This window comes from Gopherus evgoodei, chromosome 5 (assembly GCF_007399415.2).
Source record: "Gopherus evgoodei ecotype Sinaloan lineage chromosome 5, rGopEvg1_v1.p, whole genome shotgun sequence".
Classification (NCBI taxonomy): Eukaryota; Metazoa; Chordata; order Testudines; family Testudinidae; genus Gopherus; species Gopherus evgoodei.
In genome coordinates this window covers 22,648,249-22,667,894 of record NC_044326.1, presented here as the reverse complement: position 1 = coordinate 22,667,894, position 19,646 = coordinate 22,648,249, and the positions used below count along the sequence as shown (strand labels likewise).

General features: G+C 41.7%; 1 protein-coding gene across 1 annotated transcript; it reads left to right on the top strand.

Moving 5' to 3' along the window:
• Positions 1 to 207: 207 nt before the first annotated feature.
• GPR78 (G protein-coupled receptor 78) lies at positions 208 to 7,716 on the top strand. The gene is made up of 3 exons (XM_030564051.1): positions 208 to 1,323; positions 1,808 to 1,921; positions 6,646 to 7,716. The coding sequence occupies exons 1-3, from the start codon at positions 656 to 658 to the stop codon at positions 6,881 to 6,883; spliced, it is 1,020 nt and encodes a 339-aa protein (XP_030419911.1). The 5' UTR covers positions 208 to 655; the 3' UTR covers positions 6,884 to 7,716.
• The last annotated feature ends 11,930 nt before the right edge of the window (positions 7,717 to 19,646 follow it).

The window sequence follows — 19,646 nt, the reverse complement described above, 5'->3', positions numbered from 1 at the left end:
CCAAACAGCAGGCACCTTGCCGGTGATGAATGAGCATTAGTAATCGCTAAAGGATTAATAACTAATTGGCAGCTGGCTGCACGGCTCCCCTCTCTGCCGCGCGCTAGCGGGAAGTTTGTCTCGCCCTCGCTGGCAGGCGGCTCTCCCAGCTGATCTGTGCCCAGCGAAGAGGGGAGGCAGAGCTGCTCCGCGCTCCCCGGCTGAGGCTGTGGCTCGCCGCTCCCCGTCTGCGCATGAGTCACCCCGGGAGGCTGGGGAGGTTTGACTATTTCAGGGGCTGAGCGGCGGAGTTGCCGAGCGGCCGAGAGAAGCCGGAGGGACTGGCTGGGAGCTGAGCAGGTGCCTCCCCCCTGTGCCCGGGTCGGTCGGTCGGTCGGGGAATGGGAAGGGAGGAACTTCTGCGGGTGGTTTGAAGCGGGCAGGTCGGGCGCGACCTGGGGAGAAAGTGGGATCGTGTCAGGACCCTGGACAGCGCCGGCTGGCCGGTCGCCTGTGTTTTCCGGCAGCCTGAGCTTCAGATCCACCCAGAGCCTCCAGCAACATGCCTGGGAATCGCTGGAAGTCCCCCCGAGAGGCACCTGCCATGTCCCCTTGCCGCTCCGTCTCTGAAGTCTACCCTCTGCTCACCAAGGGGCGCATGGCTACCTGGTAAGAAATGGACTTGGCAGGAGTTCTCTTGGCTTTTATCCTGGTGCTGGTGCTGGTTATTTCTCTGCTGTCCAACCTGCTGGTGCTGCTATGCTTCATCTACAGTACCGAGCTCCGCAAGCAAGTCCCCGGGGTCTTCCTGGTCAACTTGTCCTTCTGCAACCTGCTCCTGACAGTCTTAAACATGCCCTTCACTTTGCTGGGGATCCTGAGAAACCAGCCGCCAGTCGGTGACTGCATCTGCAAAGCGGTGGGCTTCCTAGAAACTTTCCTCACCTCCAACACCATGCTGAGCATGGCAGCCCTCAGCATAGACAAGTGGATTGCCGTGGTGTTCCCCCTGAGTTACACCAGCAAGATGCGGTATAAAGACGCCCTGCTTCTGATGAGCTATTCCTGGATTCATTCCTTGACCTTCCCTTTGGTCTCCTTGTTTTTCTCTTGGGTAGATTATAGCAACGTGTATGCCTCTTGCACCTTGCACCTGGGAGAAGAGACAGAGAGGAGGAGGTTTACCGTGTTCACCATCGTGTTTCACGCCACCAGTTTCATGCTGTCCCTGGTGATACTGTGTTTCACCTACTTAAAGGTGTTCAAAGTGGCCAGGTTCCACTGTAAAAGGATAGACATTATTACAATGCAAACGCTGGTTTTGCTGGTAGATATCCATCCCAGGTAATGTGTGTGTGTGTGTGTTAATTCCGATATGTTCACAGTGTTTGAAATCACCCTCTCCCTTAAGGACCCAAAAGCCATATCTTGCTTTCCTTTTGGCGTCTTCATTCATGTCCTACGGACATGACGGCCCCTTCTCCTGCAGCGTTTCTTTTCTAACTTCAAAGGCTGTTTAATTAATTCATCTGTTCATTTAGTGTCAGAAGCCTGTGACGATATATGGATAGGCAGCTTTGTTTAAATGGGAAGCGAAGGTTCCCAGAAAAGCCAGGACACTGAATGGCTGAGTCCCTCGTGGGTGTTTATATCGCTAACAGTATCCAGAGGGTTGGTGGGTTCGGGGCTTTTGTTCGGCATGTTTGCATATCCTGCATTTGACAAGTTCCCGCATCTGAACCCGAGTCTCGATAATAGACTTTACTGTTGTCTCAAGAGTCTCCTCGCGTCTTGTCTTAACGCAGTGATTGTTATTTTCCCTTTTCAGCGTCAAACAGCGTTGTCTTAATGAGCAGAAAAGGAGGCGGCAGCGGGCTACTAAGAAAATCAGTATTTTTATAGGGTCTTTCGTGATCTGCTTTGCTCCTTACATTATCACCAGGTTAGTACTCCCTGCCTCTTCCGGGAGCAATATGCCATCAAGAATAAGGTACCCCAAGATTCCTGGGACAGCAAAAAGACATTGAGATGATAACAATAAACAAACAAACCTTAAAAGTCATTGGGGATATTGGGTTGGAGGAAGGGTGATAGATTTGGGGAAATATGAACATATAAACATAGGGATCCAAATCATGCTAAACCAGATTAATTGGTAAACTGATAAAGTAATATGAGACCGTGCAGTTTTATAAGATCTTTTTGTTTGTTTTTTTACAACAAGGTATAGATGCCTCTTTCAGAAAGAGTAGGCTTTTAGGACTGAAACCAGGAGTTCATCACATCCCATTGGGGGTTTTTAACAGTCTGGCTTATCAGTAGCACCTCCATTACTTAGTCCAAAGATTGACTCAGGCACTGAAGTATAAAATAAACAGTAAAGCAGGGACAGTTTTTCCAATCTATATATGTGTGTGTGTGTGTGCGTGCTTTTTAGAGGCATATGACTAGATTCTCAACTGGTTGAAGCTCATTGACTTAAATGGAGCCACAAAGGTTTGCAACAGCTGATGATCTGGCCTATAGTTGCTGTGCCGGGAAATATTATTGAAAAAATAAACTAGGATTTAATCCCGTGCCCATGGAAGTCAGTGGCAAAACCCCCACTAACTTCAATGGTGCAGGATAGTTTTCCAGGAAGTCTCAGCTCCTAAATACGAAAAAATATCCAGTTTAAATCAGAGGTTAGTTAAAATGTCAACAGACTAGATCTTCAGCTGGTGTAAATCAGCAGAGTAGAAACCAATGGAGCTACACTGATTTACACCACTGATAATCCAGCCCATTATTTTTAACAAGGATGAAACTGAGTCATGATTTTCAAAAGTGACTTGTGTTTTGTGGGAGCCTGAATTTTTTGGGTGACCAATTTATGATACCTTGAAGGGACCTGATTTTCAGAAAGTGTTAAAATCAGGCCCTTTGAAAACACATCAGGCTGGAGACCCAACCACTGAAAACACTACTAACTTTTGAAAATCTTGAGCTTAGTATGCTGATTTTGAATAAGTAGGGCCATATACTATCATCTTCACTCATCCTGTTCCTACCACACTTGGCTTCAATGGGACAGCTGGACCAAAGAAAGCTTTGAAGGACAGACCATATAAATTGTTCTCAATTTTTCCAGCCTTAGCTTATGTATGTTTTAACTTTTGAGATGACATTTTTTATTATGTCACTTTTTTATTAGTTGAAGGGTTCTTGCTTGACTGGCTAGGCAGCTGAATTTCCCCTCTTCTGGAAGAACTGTTACAAATATTAACTTGACACCAGAAAGTTAAAAGGTTAATTGATTAATGTTCAGTACCTTATGAGTTATTTTCTGTTCATTATTGTGACCATCAAGCTAAAACTCTATACCAAGCAAAGGATGGATTCTGCCATCTTCATTCAGGCTGTATTATACCCTGTTCAGCAAATTCCGGCCTCCAGACACTTTTTAATTCTGAAATATTTCCCATAAACAATTGAAACAGAAAGCCACTCCATTCCCCAGACAAGGTGTTATGTAAATGTCAGCTAATAATGCATTTTCTTAATGCACTAAGTGACACTGCATATGTCAGTAGCAAGAAAATTAAAATGCACTTATCAAGGGGTGAATTCTGTCCCTGCTCCCATGGCCTCAGAGGGCAGCAGAATGGAAAGGATTTGGGGAGGGCTACATAGGCATCTATGAGGGCTCCTTGCAGGGTTAGACCAGGGAGAAGGTTGGGGTAGGGCTGGAATATTTGTTGCCATGTAGACCTTCCGTTCTTTCCCCACTTGATGGGCGGTGTCGGGTCCACAGAGACCACACCAGCCTTTGAGTTAGAATAGTCTTCATGGATGATCTGGGATAGAGGATTCCCCAGCACATTGCCTGGCTACTCAGGCTATGTTCTGAGATCAGGATTTGCCCCTAACTTCAGAAATGTTAATGAGATTTTGGAAATCAACAATAAATTTTGTCTGTTGGGACTAAACCCAATGGATGAAGTTCATCCTTGCTATAACAGCATTGCTATCATCACTACCCTTTAGCTCACTGAGGTCAATGGGAGTTTTTCCATTTACTTTAGATTAGGATTGGGACCATAATTTATTATATAATACACAGACATACTCAAGTATATCTATATATACAGTTCTTCTGTTTGACAGTGTTCTACAAAAATATTCATTTTGTACAGATCAAGCATAAATACCATATGTGGAGGTGATATCCAATACAGGATAAACCGAGGAACCACGTACCATGTGATAAATTGCAGATCCACATGATACACTTATTTATAATGCACTTTTTGACCTCCTTGCCTGCTTTATGTCATTAATCCATCTCCCTGAAACTTGTTCTAACATTCCAAGCCCTGGAGAAGCTACAGATATCAGCTACTTTCTTTAAATGCACTTGCCAGAGAAGTGTTCTCCTCTTCCCACCCTATGCACACACACACAGCTGTGGAATTTGCTGCAGTATTTCACCTCTCTGAGGCCCAGGATGGGCTATATTCAGTCCTGAATGTGTGCCAGGTTTTATAGGCATATAACTTTAAAATCCAATATTCTTCAGCCCTGAAAAATGAGAGCTTTGTACTACAAAAAAAAAGGAAATTCCAAGCTTCCTAAAGAGACCAAGACTTCATTCCTAGCTCTGGGAATGCCTGGGAGATCACACTTCAAAATCATTACATTTTAATGTATAGAAAAGCTAGGTTAGGTCAATCTCAAAGGTGTTTATGGTGTCTTCCGAGCTCTGTGCAGCCTGCCCTATGGTAATTAAGGCTTTGTGGGTGAATAGATATGAAAAATTATACAAATAATTTTGTAAAGAAACTTCTCCACTTTATTAAAGAGTTTTTCAGTAGCAGATGTGACATAGGCAGAATACATGATGTTATAGTATGGTGTTCTGTATGCCGTTTATTGTCACTCATTTGAGATGACCTGCTTAACTCAGTTACAATTTCACCCCTCATGATTAAGGCTACATTTTAGTCACAGGTATTTTAAGTAAAAGTCATGGGCAGGTCATGGCCCTAAACAAAAATTCATGGCCTGTGACTGTCCATGAATTGTACTATATACCCCTGACTAAAACTTGGGAGGCCCAGAGGTACTGTGGGTGCTCTGGGGAGTGGCCTGGGGGCACTGTGGGTGCTCTAGGGGAGTGGCCTGGGACCCCTGCTGCTGCTGAGGGGGAGGTGAGGGCTGGCAGCATGGCCAATGGTAGCTGCAGGGGGAAGTGCTGCAGGTGGAGGCAGTGCACAGAGCCATCAGGCCACACCTCCACCTAGGAGCCAAGGGAGGGACATGTTGCTGCTTCCGGGGAGCCCCTCACCCCTGAGCCCTCACTCCGTCCCGCACCCAAAGCCCAACCCTCTGCCTCAGCCCTGAGCCCCCTCACACTTCAAAACTCCTGCTGATGCTGTGTGTGTGTAGGGGGTGCTGTGGCCTGAGACTGCCTGAGCAGCAGTCAGTGCAGCTGGCCCAGGGGCAGGCCGAGTTGCTCAGGTGGCACCTGGGTCAGTCGCACCAGCCACTGCAGAGGTCACAGAGATCCCAGAAAATCACAGAATACGTGACTTCCATGACCTCCATGACAGACTCATTGACTTACTCATGATTAACACACCCATCTCAAAGTCATGCTGACAAAGTCTTTATGCCCAAGATTCTAAACCTGTGGTTCAGTGACTACTGGTGATTCACAGAGCACATGGTGGTGCTGTAAAGACAGGTAGCTGGTCACATAGCAATGACATCTCTTCCTTGTTTCCATCTGCTAAATAATATTAACTGATGGTTAAAAATGCATAAATACTTTCCTAATTCCACTTTTCCAAGTAAGCAATTGCAGTCTTTTTCACATGGATATCTTGTGATTGCAAAAGAGAGGGGAAGTAGTCTGAATGATCGAGAATGAGAGCAAATGTCCATGAGACAATGTATATTATCTTGAGGTGCTTTATATCACACCAGTGCATCATGTATTCTCTTTTCATACACCTCTACCCTGAGATAACGCTGTCCTCAGGAGCCAAAAAAATCTTCCCGCGTTATAGGTGAAACTGCGTTATATCGAACTTGCTTTGATCCACCAGAGTGAGCAACCCTGCCCCCCCCCCCGGAGCGCTGCTTTACTGCGTTATATCCGAATTCGTGTTATATCGGGTCACGTTATATCAGGGTAGAGGTGTACATAACATTTCACAGTAACATTACATAAGGATATATTAATATATAGCTCCATATTCTATAGTACATCTTACACGTCTTTCTACAGCTTGCCTAGGGAGAGGGAAGCAGTCAGGAAGGCAAAACCTTGTCAGACAGCACTGAGATCTCGAATATATTGCCAATTGCTAGGACAGCTCACCAAGTAGAATTAGGCAGAAGGTTTTGCAATAAGTTGCTACACTTCTTTGAATACAAGACATGGGAGTATGTGACCTCAGTGTTTAAATATATAGTTAATACACTTTTTCCTCCTCATGGCTGTCTTTATTCAGGAAAATCTCCCATAAATTTACCTGTGTAATGACTGCAGGATCATCCCCTCGGGCGCTGCATAGTATAAAAATTAATTCTTAAGATGATATTATGCCTGAAAATGTGAGTTGAATGGTTTGCTAGTGTGGATGTAACCTTCAACTTTTCCTCTTCGTTAATGTTTAACAGGTTGATAGAACTTCTTCCTTTTGTTACCATAAACTACTACTGGGGGATTGTAAGCAAGTGCCTCACCTACAGTAAGGCTGCATCAGATCCATTTGTTTATTCTCTTTTACGTCAACAGTACAAGAAAGTCATGATCAACATTGTCAATAGGATACTTAAAAGGGACCTGTATCCTTCATCTGGCTACAACAGCTCTCTAGACACTGAAAATGATTATTGCTTACACAGAACATGCTAACAATCCTGACAGTCATTAGTCTTCAAGCTAGGTCTGACTTTTGCCACCAGAACGATATCACCTGATCTATCACGTGGACTGGACACTGGTGAAGCATACCTTCTGAATATGAAAGCTGGATTCCTGCAATGCATTTCATTGTGGGCTTTCAAAACAGGCTCTTCCATTGTCCGCATTTAGTACAGAATGTAGCAGCAGAGAGACTGTCCAGGATGGGCAGAGGTGATTCTGCCTAGTCACTGCTTTGCCTTCTGCACTGACTGCTTCTTGGCAAATGGAGTAAATTCAAGGTTTGAGTTTAACTTTTAAAGCCTATAACATTCCAGATGTCTGGAATTTTACTGAGGATCTAGCATCCAACTCTCTTCAAGCAAAGATTATGGGACCATTGGAGCCTAGGGCATGAACAGATAGTTGGAGCACCATTTGTACAATATATTTGCATCTGCAATCCTGGATTTGTCTTAGTTTTAGAACATTTTAAAAGAGTATTTTAACTGATGGCTTGTTGTATTGATGCCTAGAATAGGTATTATGGATGAGCACTTTGAAAATGAGATTATTATTATTTATTATAAGGCAACATGATTGTAACATAGACTTTAAAAGTGGTATGTGTATTCAGTATGCCAGTATTTTATCAAGCATAACCAAAGTTATCTTGTTACCATGTATCTGACTTACTAATATTTAGCACTTTTGTGATACCACATAATTACAATAATCGCAGTGACAGCAACAAAGACATAATCAGAATTTAGTTAACTAGCATCCTCCCTGATTGAACTAACCTCCTTATCTCTGGCCTGCTTCTTGCTTGCATATATATATCTGCCCCTGGAAATTTCCACTACATGCATCCGACGAAGTGGGTAGTCACCCACGAAAACTCATGCTCCAAAATGTCTGTTAGTCTATAAGGTGCCACAAGACTCTTTGCTGCTTTTACAGATCCAGACTAACACGGCTATCCCTTTGATATTTAACTAGCATTGTAATTTATGTCACTGAGACAGGTCCACACAACACACCTTTTATTAGGAGGAAATCAGGTCAATTAGTTTGTAGAAGTGACGCTATATTTAAGATATTTTTTGTTCAAGAGCTATCTGATAACATACACCAGGATAAAATAGAGTAATTATTTTTAAAGAAAATATAATGGGAAAAAATCTTTCATACATCAGGTAAATTTGGTGAAAAGCAGCAATATGGTATGAGCTTTTGCCTTTAATTTACCTATTTAATTACTTCATTAATTATTACTTATTATTACTTATTATTATTCATCTAAAAAGTCTTTGGAAAATACTGGAACAAATTATGAACAGTAGTCCATCAATTATATGCTATAATGGATATGAATGAGCAGTGTTCTGTGGAGCTCAATAAACTAATGCTTTGTAACCAAACAAAATCAATTTTAAAATGTATTTTTAAGAAGAATACCTATAAGGCAAAGTATAGAGTTTTTTTTTTAGGCTATAGTAGCATTAAAATTAGGGACAGAATATTGGCCTTGATCCTGCAATAAACTGAGAATTCTGATCTTGATTCAGCAAAGCACTTAAGCATGTGATTTACTTTAAGCCCTTAGGTAAGTCATATTGAAGTCAATGAGACTATGCACATGATTAAAGCTAAGCATATGTTTAACCACTTTGCAGGACCAGGGTCAAGCATTCAGCAGTTTAAAGACTGAGCCCATTATCTGCAATCTGAGAGGATTAGAGGGCCCTATTAAAATCTCAGTTAAGTCAGTGAAAAGGCTCATCCTGCATAGCAAATACAGTTTCATCATGTTATCCTCTGCTTTCAAAAGCTGAGGTCTTTCTAATGCTCTATTGCCATGCAAGTAAATTAGGCCTCCATGTTCTGCACCTATAGCTGGCTAGTGTTAAGGCTGAATGTGCTCTATCATGATTTTGCCTACTAAGTAAAATATTTGTACTCTCGCCGATTTTGTGTAAATACAATATTTCAGAAAAAATCTTTTATAGCAACTGCATCAGCAGTGTAACAATGAGACATCTCTCCTGGAGGAATGCTAATTTGTTTTAGAGTCAAGCATTTTTGTGCCAAAAAGTTTTGATGTGCTCTAACATCTGTCACTACGACATTGATCTGTAAACTTCAGTGCATCTGATGATAGCTGCAATGTTTAGCTGAGCTATAGTTTTTTAAAGACAATGCTGCTCCCTTTGAGTATTACATTTCATACTTAGCTGAATGTATTGCAAAATGTGACCTCCAAAACAATATGGAAATGAATAAATATATTATTTGTGTTTACATTTTCTAGTGTTAAATAAATATGAGAGGGGAAACATAAGATATTATGACAATATCTGAAATCAGGACAGCACTCTTTTAAAAATCAAGAGCCAGAATCGGGTGAAGCCTGGTGCATCTCTTTTGAAGTCAAATGAACCATGCTGATTCATACCAGCTGAGGATAGAGTGTCAGGCATATATTTTGTAATAGAAGCTCAATGCGGCAAGAGGCTTAGTGCCCTCAGTTCCCGTGATCTTCAGTTCCAGAAGTTACTAAGCACCTTTCAGGATGGAGCCCTAAGAGCAGATAATTCCGATGTATAAATTAGCACTTGATGTACCTTTGTGAATAATCATCATCACAGAATGATTACTGAATATGGAATTATCCCACCTTAGTCTGACTAACACAGAGAGATTTTTAACTTCACTTTGACAGACATATGCAATATTCTTCTGTTTCAGGCTGTCTATATGAAAACTACAGTGGAATCAGAATTCTTTCAGCATCATTTTAACCCACGTGTTACAGTGCATTTAGAAAGTGATCTTGAGTTCAGTGAGTGGGGGTTAAACTTAAGGTTGCTTGGAAAAAATAGCAGCTTTGAATCTTAATGTGTTAAAATTATCCTTAGAAATGCAGTTCATCATTTTGTGAGCTACTTAATACTCAACTAGACAAAGCCCTTGAAAAGATACTGTAGAGAAAAAAGCCTGTACTAGCAGGGAGCTGGGGATTAGATGACACAATGAGCATGGTTTTTTCCCCAAAAAAGTTACATATGCAGTTGCGCATACAGAAATTCCTGTACAGTTATGTGTACAAATTCATGGACACTCAGCATGATTCAGGTATTTGTATCTGCAAGTGTCCTGGTGTGTTTGTAATTAATATGTATAGCCAGTGTGTGTATCTTATCATGGTAACTGCACGAGCAGGTTAGGTGCACAGTTGTGCATCTGATTTTTTGAAAAGCAGGTCTAAGTAAATCTCTCCATTCTGTGGGTCAGATTCTGTTCTGTACATTGACAAAGCACAGCAGGCTGAGGCAAGGATTTAAACCACCTTTGTGGCTTCCCAATGTTGGCAAAATGGCAACGGACATAATTTATGCAGCCGAGGGGATGCTCTAAGTTACAGCAGCCTCTCCCCACTACTTACGGCAGCGACACAATCCAGAATAGCAGTAGTGGAGAGCATTACGATTTGTCCCACTCCCATCTTTCCCAGTCCTCCTCCCACCATTGGTATTCCCCTTTTCCCCAGACATGCAGGGAGGTCAGCATGATAGCAGATTCAGAGTAAGGGCTGAATAATTTCTGGTGACTTTTATGAGTATGCAATAAACTTCAGTGGCTCTTAACCAGAAACGTGTTCATTCATTGTAAATAAAGTAGTTAGGATTTTTGGTGTGTATAAATGTGAACAAAAACACATTTGAACAGAAAGAACCATCAATCATTTTAGTCCACTCCTGCCTTCTCCTTTTTAAGCAGGTGTAAAATGTTAGAAATGTTATTGATTACTGAAGAAGTCCTCATCCTAGATTTCAGTCCATTAGCACTAATGGCCCCTGTTAGGTTGCTAGGAGTCCTATTGTGTATGTTAAAGACCCTCTGGGCAAAAATGTCATTTCTGCTATCCAGCCTAAACTTTTCTTTCTGCATCCTGTGTCCATTCCCCTTGTTGCCTGTTTTTTGGGGGTTAACATGGGCTACACTCTGAATCTTGCCCTTTTCACATCTTGTGAACAGATTCTTATTCGAGCCTTTGTGGCATCATGTCAGGTGTTTGAAAACCTTAATTAGCTATGCAACTAAGCTTCCTTTCTCTTTCTAGGATAAATGTGTTCGATGTGAAATCTTTACTAAGAAGACATTCTCCCCATACCCTAAATTAGCTTTGCTTCACTTATCTAGACACATTTTTCTAACATTCAAATGTCTTTTTTTTTAAGTATTAAGCTCAAGCTTTAATACTCCCACAATATTCCAAATGAGGCCTGATGAGGCCCTTATACAACAGTTTCATTAGCACCTTCACTTCACTTTTTAATTCCGCTCTTTATACACCCAAACACCCTGTTTTCTTTCTTGCAGCAGGCACCTGCTGCAGCTCCTTTTCAGAGTGTTTTGTTCAAACACAGTAAATAACTGTCCTGTGAATTACACTGAGAATGCAGCAGCACGCTCGCGGATTGGCCAGGTATTTCATCAATAATACTGATTTTTTTTATACCATTGACTTCACACATTAGACTTGTACTTAACCAGCAGAAAATGTTAATTGGTGCTACATGACCTTTGTGCAATGGAATTAGCCTACAACCCACCTTGCATTTGCAAAGCTCAGATTGGAATTCATCTTTGAATCTGTTCTGCAGGCTAAACAAACACTGCCTCTTTATTCAGACTGTTCCAAGCAAGTGAGGGGAAAAACAACTGATCAGAGAGATCACAAGGGCGAGATGGGCCCTAAATTTGGCCAAGGAATTGCTGAAGCACTGAAGGTATCCAGTGTGTTAACGCTGCTGTACAACTGGCAAAGGGAAAACTTAAAGGGGACCAGTAAAGCCATTTTTTTTCTTTGCAATAACAGACATTCCAATCTATTTTCAATACGTTTGGTTTGGGAAATAAGTCTTGACTGCTATATCTGATTATTCAAAGCACCAGGCTCTGATATAAAGCACTGAGCTGACCTCAGTCCAACGACACATGGAACATGCTGGTCCTCTGCCTTCAGAGCTGTGTAACAGGCTTGATGCAGGAGTCAGGGCTTGTCTACTTGATGCTTGCAAAACATGTTAGAGTGGTGTGATTTGTAAAGCATGCTAATGTGTTAACTGCCCATGTAGACCAGGCTGGTACACTTTGAAAGGTACCTAGTTTGCATTAACATGTTCTTGTAAATGCTGGTAAATAGGATCTTGAATTGTGTTTATTGTTTGATTGTGATTTTTGTGATCTGCAAGGGAAAGTACAATCTATGATTTTGGATTGTACTGCATTTCATTTTAAAATATAAAAACCATTACAGGAATACGTTTGATGCTCTGAAGAGGACATTGGATTAGGCATTATGATACCTGGGCCTTATTTCTGGCTCCGTCACTGACACTGTATTTCCTTGACTTATCTGCACTGTGCCTCAGTTTCCTCACCTGTAAAATGGGCACAATATTGTTTAGTCACCTTTATGAAGCATCTTGAGAGCCAGAGATGAAGAGCACTTGAGTACATGGTATTATTAAATATGGCCAGAAAGCCTCTTCTTGCAACTTTTACACCCTGTGGAGCATCTGCCTAGCTGCATTGACAAAGATCCTTCCCCACACCTTGTTCACAAATAACTAAAAAGTAAGGGTCAAAATCTTGACCTGGCTTAAAAACTGGTAAAGCAATAGGAACCTGAGTTGGAGGGACTCATTCTATGTCATTCAAGTCAATAGGAGTTTTTTCACTGACTTAAAGGGGAGCAGGAGCAGTTCCAAAGTGACTGGGGCCCAGATCCACAAAAGACGTGGCACCTAACTCTCACTTTAGGTGCCTAATTCCAAAACTTAAATGCCACTGAGATTGTCAATGCCTGATCAGCTACTGCCTAACTATGGAAGTACTAAAGCCCTTTGCACCTAAGTTTCTGACATTAAAGTCCTTGAGATGCCTACATTTCTGCCTCTGGGCACACACACTATTGCCTCAGTCCTGACACTGGTGCTTATCTCACACCTAAGCCCCAGAAGGATCCTCAGACTGGGTGGAATAGGCATTGCCTATCCTATCTATCCTGCAGGGGCCAATCTGGTAAGTGTACTCAGAGTACTCCTAACTCCACACAAAATGACATGGGCAAGGGAGGAGAAGTCTCTTGTAACCTTTAGTCCAGTGGTTTGGGAAATCACCTAGGATACAGGAGACCTGTGGTCAACTCTCCCTTCTGCCTGATGCAGAGCAGGGATTTGTACTTGGGATCCCCTATTCTCAGCTGAGTGCCCTGTGGAGGGGGTGTTGGAAATTACATTGGGGTGGAGGGACAACCTTTTGACATGCAGATATTTTGACTCCCCCCAGGAGGGAACAACTTGACCCTGATGGCTGGGCTGACACCACCCCTTGAGAGGTAGCATATGAGTCCAACACTGAGATAGGGAGTTATTCAGCCAGGAGACTCTGCTCTCCGCAAAGGGACACTGGAGGGATCACTACTCCCTTGTGACCCAGCAGCAAGGCCGCTGTAGTCTGGGACATCATCTCAAGGCTCAGCCTCAGAGCAGCTCTGCAGCTATTCCCCAGGAGGCAATGAGGTGTCCTCCCCTCTCAGGATGTGAACAGTGCTCCAGAGGTATGCTGGGAAGCAGTGCTTTGGCTCCCCCGGTAGGACCTGACTGAAATCATCAGAATTCTGAAGGGCACAATGAAGCATTTAGATGAGTAAGTCTTCCTCTTTCTTCCCCTTTCCCTGTGGAAAGAACAACAATGGATAACCCATGGAAACTAATGGCTGGGAAATTTAGAATAAGCAATGTGTATGGTCATCCTGTAGAAATTGTTGGCATAGTAGGTCATGGAGTTAAACAGTATGGCTAGATATTAAAAAGGGATGGATCATGCTAAGATTACTAATGACAGTTGTAGCTGTGCCCATTGTGGGCCTTTTCCTCAATCTTTAATTAGGAAAAGCTACTATCAAACTGAGTTGTATAGGGGGATTATTTGGAATATCTCATCTTTTTCCAAACACCATCTGTGAGGGCCAGATCCTCAAATGGTACAAACTGGTGTAGCTCCATTGATATAAATGACTTACATCTGCTGAGGATCAGACCCTAAATACTGGCCACTGCTAGAATCAGGAGGATTGACTTGACTGACCAGTGGGAGATGTACACATGTAACTAAGATGAAACTTTAGCCAAAGGTCAGTGCTGATACTGCAGATCCTATTTTCCTATGAAAAATATCCTGCTATTCAGTTTCATTTTCTTTTCACTCATTTTAATCCCCACTTGGGCCAGCCTTAACAATTCTTTACTTCCATGGTTTTGTACATACATCCAATACTTGTAAATGGTTCTTACATCTGCCCTTTATCATCATTTGGCCAAGGAAAACATATATACTGAAGTTCATATACTACTTACTGATGAGTGATTCCTTCAAGCCCTTTCATAATTTTTGTTGCTCTTCTACAAATTCCTTTCAATTTGTTGACATTTCTGGTACTGAAATAAGGGAGTGATTCACAGTGGTGCTAATAAGTCTGAACTTTGTTTTCTAGGCTGAACCACATAACAGGAGCCATTGAGTCCACTGGATACCATTACAACCAGTATATTTTTTCTCTTTTCAGGTGCAGGACCTAATGAGCTTCCTGCTAATGCTCAGACCAGAATCACTGCATCTGGAGGTCATTGTACACATATTTCTTTGGAGGGAAGAGATGCTATATATAGGTTTGGCCCAATGCCTATTGAAGCCAATCAGAAAGCTCTCATTGATTAGGATAGGGAAGCCTGCCTTTGTGATAGATGGCCCCTACACTAATCATCAGAGAAGTATTCATATCCAGTCCCAAAGGACTGGTCATTTACCCCAGATCAATTGCACATAAGATCTCACACCAAAGACAATGCTTGTAGCCAGTCCTATAATAAACTATCTAAAGATTTATTAACTAGGAGAAAGAAATGAGAGTTATTTACAAGGTTAAATACAAAGTTTATATGTTTACAAGGTAAACGTATAAACACAAATGAGTTGCAGTTTTAAGTTTCAAAAGGTAATAGAAGCTTCTATAATAAGCAAGCTGTATGTGTCCTTTACTGAGGTTAAGTACTGGGGAACTTTTACATGCTTAGTAATCTTTTCCCCTCAGAGTTCAAGAAGCATAAAAGATAGTTTCTTTTTGTTATGGCCCTTTATTTCTACCCCATTATGCTTCAAATTGCAAGTTCAGCTTTTGGGAGGAATTCAGTTGCATATGCCCTCTTCACAGAGGTGGAGTGGAGGGAGAAACAATCAACAAAGTCGTTTTGTCCTCTGATATTCCATAATGCTTTGTCTGATGTTGATGGGCCTTCTTTTGTTAGACAGAATATAACATCGCCTGTGGCAAACTATCATTTCACACTTGTTAATGCTTCTTTCCTGATTGGTGCTTTGCAATTATAGAGCAAACACTTAAATATTACCTTATAAGAGGGTTTCTCAAACAGAGATTGCCGCTTCTGTAGGGAAAGCCGCTGGCGGGCTGGGCTGGTGTGTTTACCTACCGCATCCGCAGGTCTGGCCGATCTCGGCTCCCACTGGCTGCGGATCACTGCTCCGGGCCAATGGGAGCTGCTGGAAGTGGTGCGGCCCGAGGGACATACTGGCCGCTGCTTCCAGCAGCTCCCATTGGCCCAGAGCAGCAATCCGCGGCCAGTGGAAACCGTGATCGGCCGGACCTGAGGACGGAGCAGGTAAACACACTAGCCCAGCCCACCAGGGGCTTTCCCTACAGAAGCGGTGACCCTGTTTGAGAAACCTTGCCTTATAACATGGAATACAAATATTATAAGTGAGATTAATGCATGCAGCAACTTACAAGCATTCCATAAAGTCTAAGCACTATGCTCTTTTTAAAATAATTATAATACCTATTTTAACAGTACTAACACACAGGTGAGCCCGACTGGTTCCAGCTAGGTATTGATCAGTGTTCAGCTGAGAACTAAGGGCCTTGGCATAAGCTGGCACCAGGTTTGCCAATGTCACAGCCCTATCCCAAGCTAGCCCTGGAGAATATTCTTACATCTTTTGACTGTAAAGCTTTCTGATCTGAGAAAGAGAGAGTAATTGAACTCAACTTCAAAATAGAACTGTTAAGTTATTTCCTGGTACAGCTTATATTAATTTTTAATATTCCTTCTGTGATCAGGAGAAGAGAAAGACCTTTGTTTCTCAGCACAAATCTTTTCAACATACTTATTTCCCCTTGTTTAGTTCTGTGGTACTCAGATGTATTCAAATTTTCAGTCTCATTGTAAGGGAGATAGAGATTCGTCACTCATGGATCTCATCTCTCCTAACAACCCAGACTGGGTGCCCACAACTTCCCTTAACAATGTTCATGCAAGCCCTTAGGCATCTAAAAAGCAATGTAGTAACATTAAGGGGAGGACTCAGAAGTTCTGGGTTGAATTTCCAGCTCTGCCACGAGGGTGACCAGATGTCCCAATTTCATAGGGACAGTCCCGATTTTTGGGTCTTTTTTAAATAGTCTCCTATTACTCCCCACCTCATTCCATTTTTTCACATTTGCTGTCTGGTCACCTTATCTACCACAGACTTTTTCTGTGACCTTGTTCAAATCATTCTCTCTCCCGCTGGACCTCAGTTCCCCATCAGTAAATAACATTGATTCCTTTCCCCCATCCTTCATCTGTTTTTTTTTTCAATTAAATTGTAGGTTGCCCAGGGCAGGGACTGTTTCATGCTATGGATACAATGCCTGACAGAATAGGGCCCTGCCCTGAGCTGCAGCCTCTAAGTATTGCTATAATGCATATAACACGTGTTGCTCAGCTGTCTGAAACCCAGACCAGTAAGGGGTTGTATCACTGCCTACCATGCAGCTATGGATGTCTTAAATGCTGTGCTACTGTCTCTCACAGCCTGGACACCAACAGACAGTGAACACGCCTGAAGCTCACACCCTGGCTTCCACCACCCAGTAACTTTTTGCAGCATGACTCCAATGTCCTCCCAAACCCAGATTTTTCCAAAACTGTCCATGGTGTAGTGTCCAGCCTTTTCCTGCAACACTCACAGAAGTTACTAAGTTTGCTGCTCCTGGAAAGAGACAGCAAACTGCCTCTCATTCATTTAAGTGAGGTTTGACTAACATCTCTTCTTTCAATCACAGAACTGTGTTGATTTATGTTACAAGTAAAGCAAATGTATTAATCAAAAAAGGAATAGATTTAAGTGATACCACACATGAGGAATTAAGATAGAAAGGTTACATATAGTAACAATAGTAAAAATACATTTCTAAGACTAAAGCTTAATTTCAGCCTGACAAGATTTCTCATCTAAGCTCAGTTCCCAGAGACTTCAGCTCCCTTGGTTGGAGGCACCAATGTTCTGTGATTTCCAGGGCTCTGGCCTCTTTACTCCATCAAGTGATGGATGCAAAAACATCTTTTTCTCTCTCCTTATATCCTCCCAAAGTCCACTGACTCTGCTCCAAGAGGCAGGAATAACTACTGGGGCAGTTCAGTCTCCACCCCCTATACAAATTGTTAAGTAGTCATCCTTCCTAATTGCTTTCCTGATCGCTTTGTTTACCTGGCATGTAAATGTGCTTTCTTTTGTCTTTGGTCAAACCTTGCCTAATTTACATGGGAGACACACTTTCAAGAAAATGGACCACATTCCTTGGTCTGCATGGCTTAGGCACTGTTTGCCAAATATATTTTAAGAACATGTCTATCAGTTCCTCTGTGGGGTTACTGTACAGACATCATGCAAGAATATGAATGATCAGTGAGTTATTAGTTTTCCAATGCCACCTATCAGGGTTCCTTCTCCACTCTGAACTCTGGGGTACAGATGTGGTGACCTGCATGAAAGACCCCCCTAAGCTTATTTTTATGAACTTAGGTTAAAAACTTACCCAAGGCACAAATTCTTTTCGAGCCGTTATATCGCTGCCACCACCAAGTGATTTAAACAAACATTTAGGGAGAGCCACTTGGAGCTCTACCTTCCCCCAAATATCCCCTCCAAGCCCCTATACCCCCATTCCTGGGGAGGCTTGATAATAATATCCTCACCAATTGGTACAGGTGAAACCCTTGGATCTTAAGAACAATGAAAAATCAATCGGGTTTTTAAAAGAAGAATTTTAATAAAAGAAAAGATAAAAGAATCACCTCTGTAAAATCAGGATGGTAAGTACTTTACAGAGTAACAAAAGACTCAAGAACACAGAGGATTTCCCCTCTAGGCAAAACCTTAAAGTTACAAAAACAGGGATAAACCTCCCTCTTAGCACAGGGAAAATTCACAAGCTAAAACAAAAGGTAATCTAATGCATTTCTTTTCTGCTATTACGTACTATTTCTACAAGACTAGATGCTTAGTTCAGATATACTAAAGAAGATGTAATTTCCCTGCCTGGTTTTTTGGTTGGCTCCGAGGGATACAGAGCAACACCTTCCCCCAATGATTTAAAAGTATCTTCTCCCCTTATTGGTCCTTTTGGTCAGGTATCACCCAGGTTATCTGAGCTTCTTAACCCTTTACAGGTAAAAGAGGAATTAACCCTTTACAGGGTAAAGAGGGATTTTATGCTACCCTTAGCTGTATGTTTATGACCCATCTTTTTGGTATATATTATGACACCAATGTGCCAACTGGTGTTGGGCTGCTTTTAAGGTCACACTGATGTCCTCCCATTTTGTATCTCTGCTGCTTATTTCATCTCTCTGGGCATAAAACTTTGTATGTATTAATACTTAATGTTTCTTCACTGTCACTTAAAGCCCATCCTGCATCACTTTGCAGCATGGTTCTGTCCTCATGTGTTTGTTCCTCTTCCAGTTCTGGTGTCATCCATAAATTTGATTGCAGGTGAATTTTCATCATAGAGAATTTTTATCTGACAAAGAAAAAGACCTTTTAAGAGACTTCATTTCTTATGCATCAGCCCAAAAAAGCAGACAAGTACAAGGGAACTGTGGCTGGCACCCACGGGGCTCTACAGTAGACTGACATATGCACAATTGAATCTTTCTAAGATGATAAGACAGTTTTCTGTTTTAATAGCATGTTTCGGCACTATAGAGGAATCAGCTCTGTGGACCACAAGGAAGTGGGTTTGAGGACCTTATTTTGAGGGTCATTTATTTTATTAATCTGTGACCAGCTGGGCAGAGAATGCAAAATAAAATATAATTATCATGGTAGGTGTTTTTATTGAATTCAGATGAGATGGAGTACTTTTAAAGGTTTATTTTATTTTATTTTATTTTGGCAAATTCATTTTTTGTTATTACATTTATCCAGAAAGAGCCATTTTTTTCTGATCCTAGCATTAAATGTGCCTGTTAATTATATATTTGTTTCCTTTCTAATATATGAGAAAATTCAGGGGAAGAGAAATAGGGAAAAAACTGTAAAAGAATTAAGTGGTTAAAGTCATATTTTAAACTCACTGCAGAAAATCTAATTTTTAAATTGCTCTGAGGATTTCTGACAGAACAGTTATCCTTTTACCATTAGTGAACTGATTCAAATATGGGCTCAGATCGATAATGATAAAAATAATTACTAGTTGACAGAGATTCAGAGTCATAATTGAGATGAGTAGATGATTTTAGCCCATTAGAGGTAAAAACCCTAAGGTACAATTTAGGGAAAGCAAATTCTTCCACTCCTCTTTTTCTAATACCCTCCTATTTTAATCCATAAATTAAATTTCAGTTTCTTCCTCTGCTAC

Coding starts and splice junctions, on each gene's coding strand:
- GPR78 (XM_030564051.1), top strand. CDS start 656: ATGGACTTGGCAGGAGTTCTCTTGGCTTTTATCCTGGTGCTGGTGCTG. Junction 1,324..1,807: donor CTGGTAGATATCCATCCCAG/GTAATGTGTGTG, acceptor TTCCCTTTTCAG/CGTCAAACAGCGTTGTCTTA. Junction 1,922..6,645: donor GCTCCTTACATTATCACCAG/GTTAGTACTCCC, acceptor AATGTTTAACAG/GTTGATAGAACTTCTTCCTT.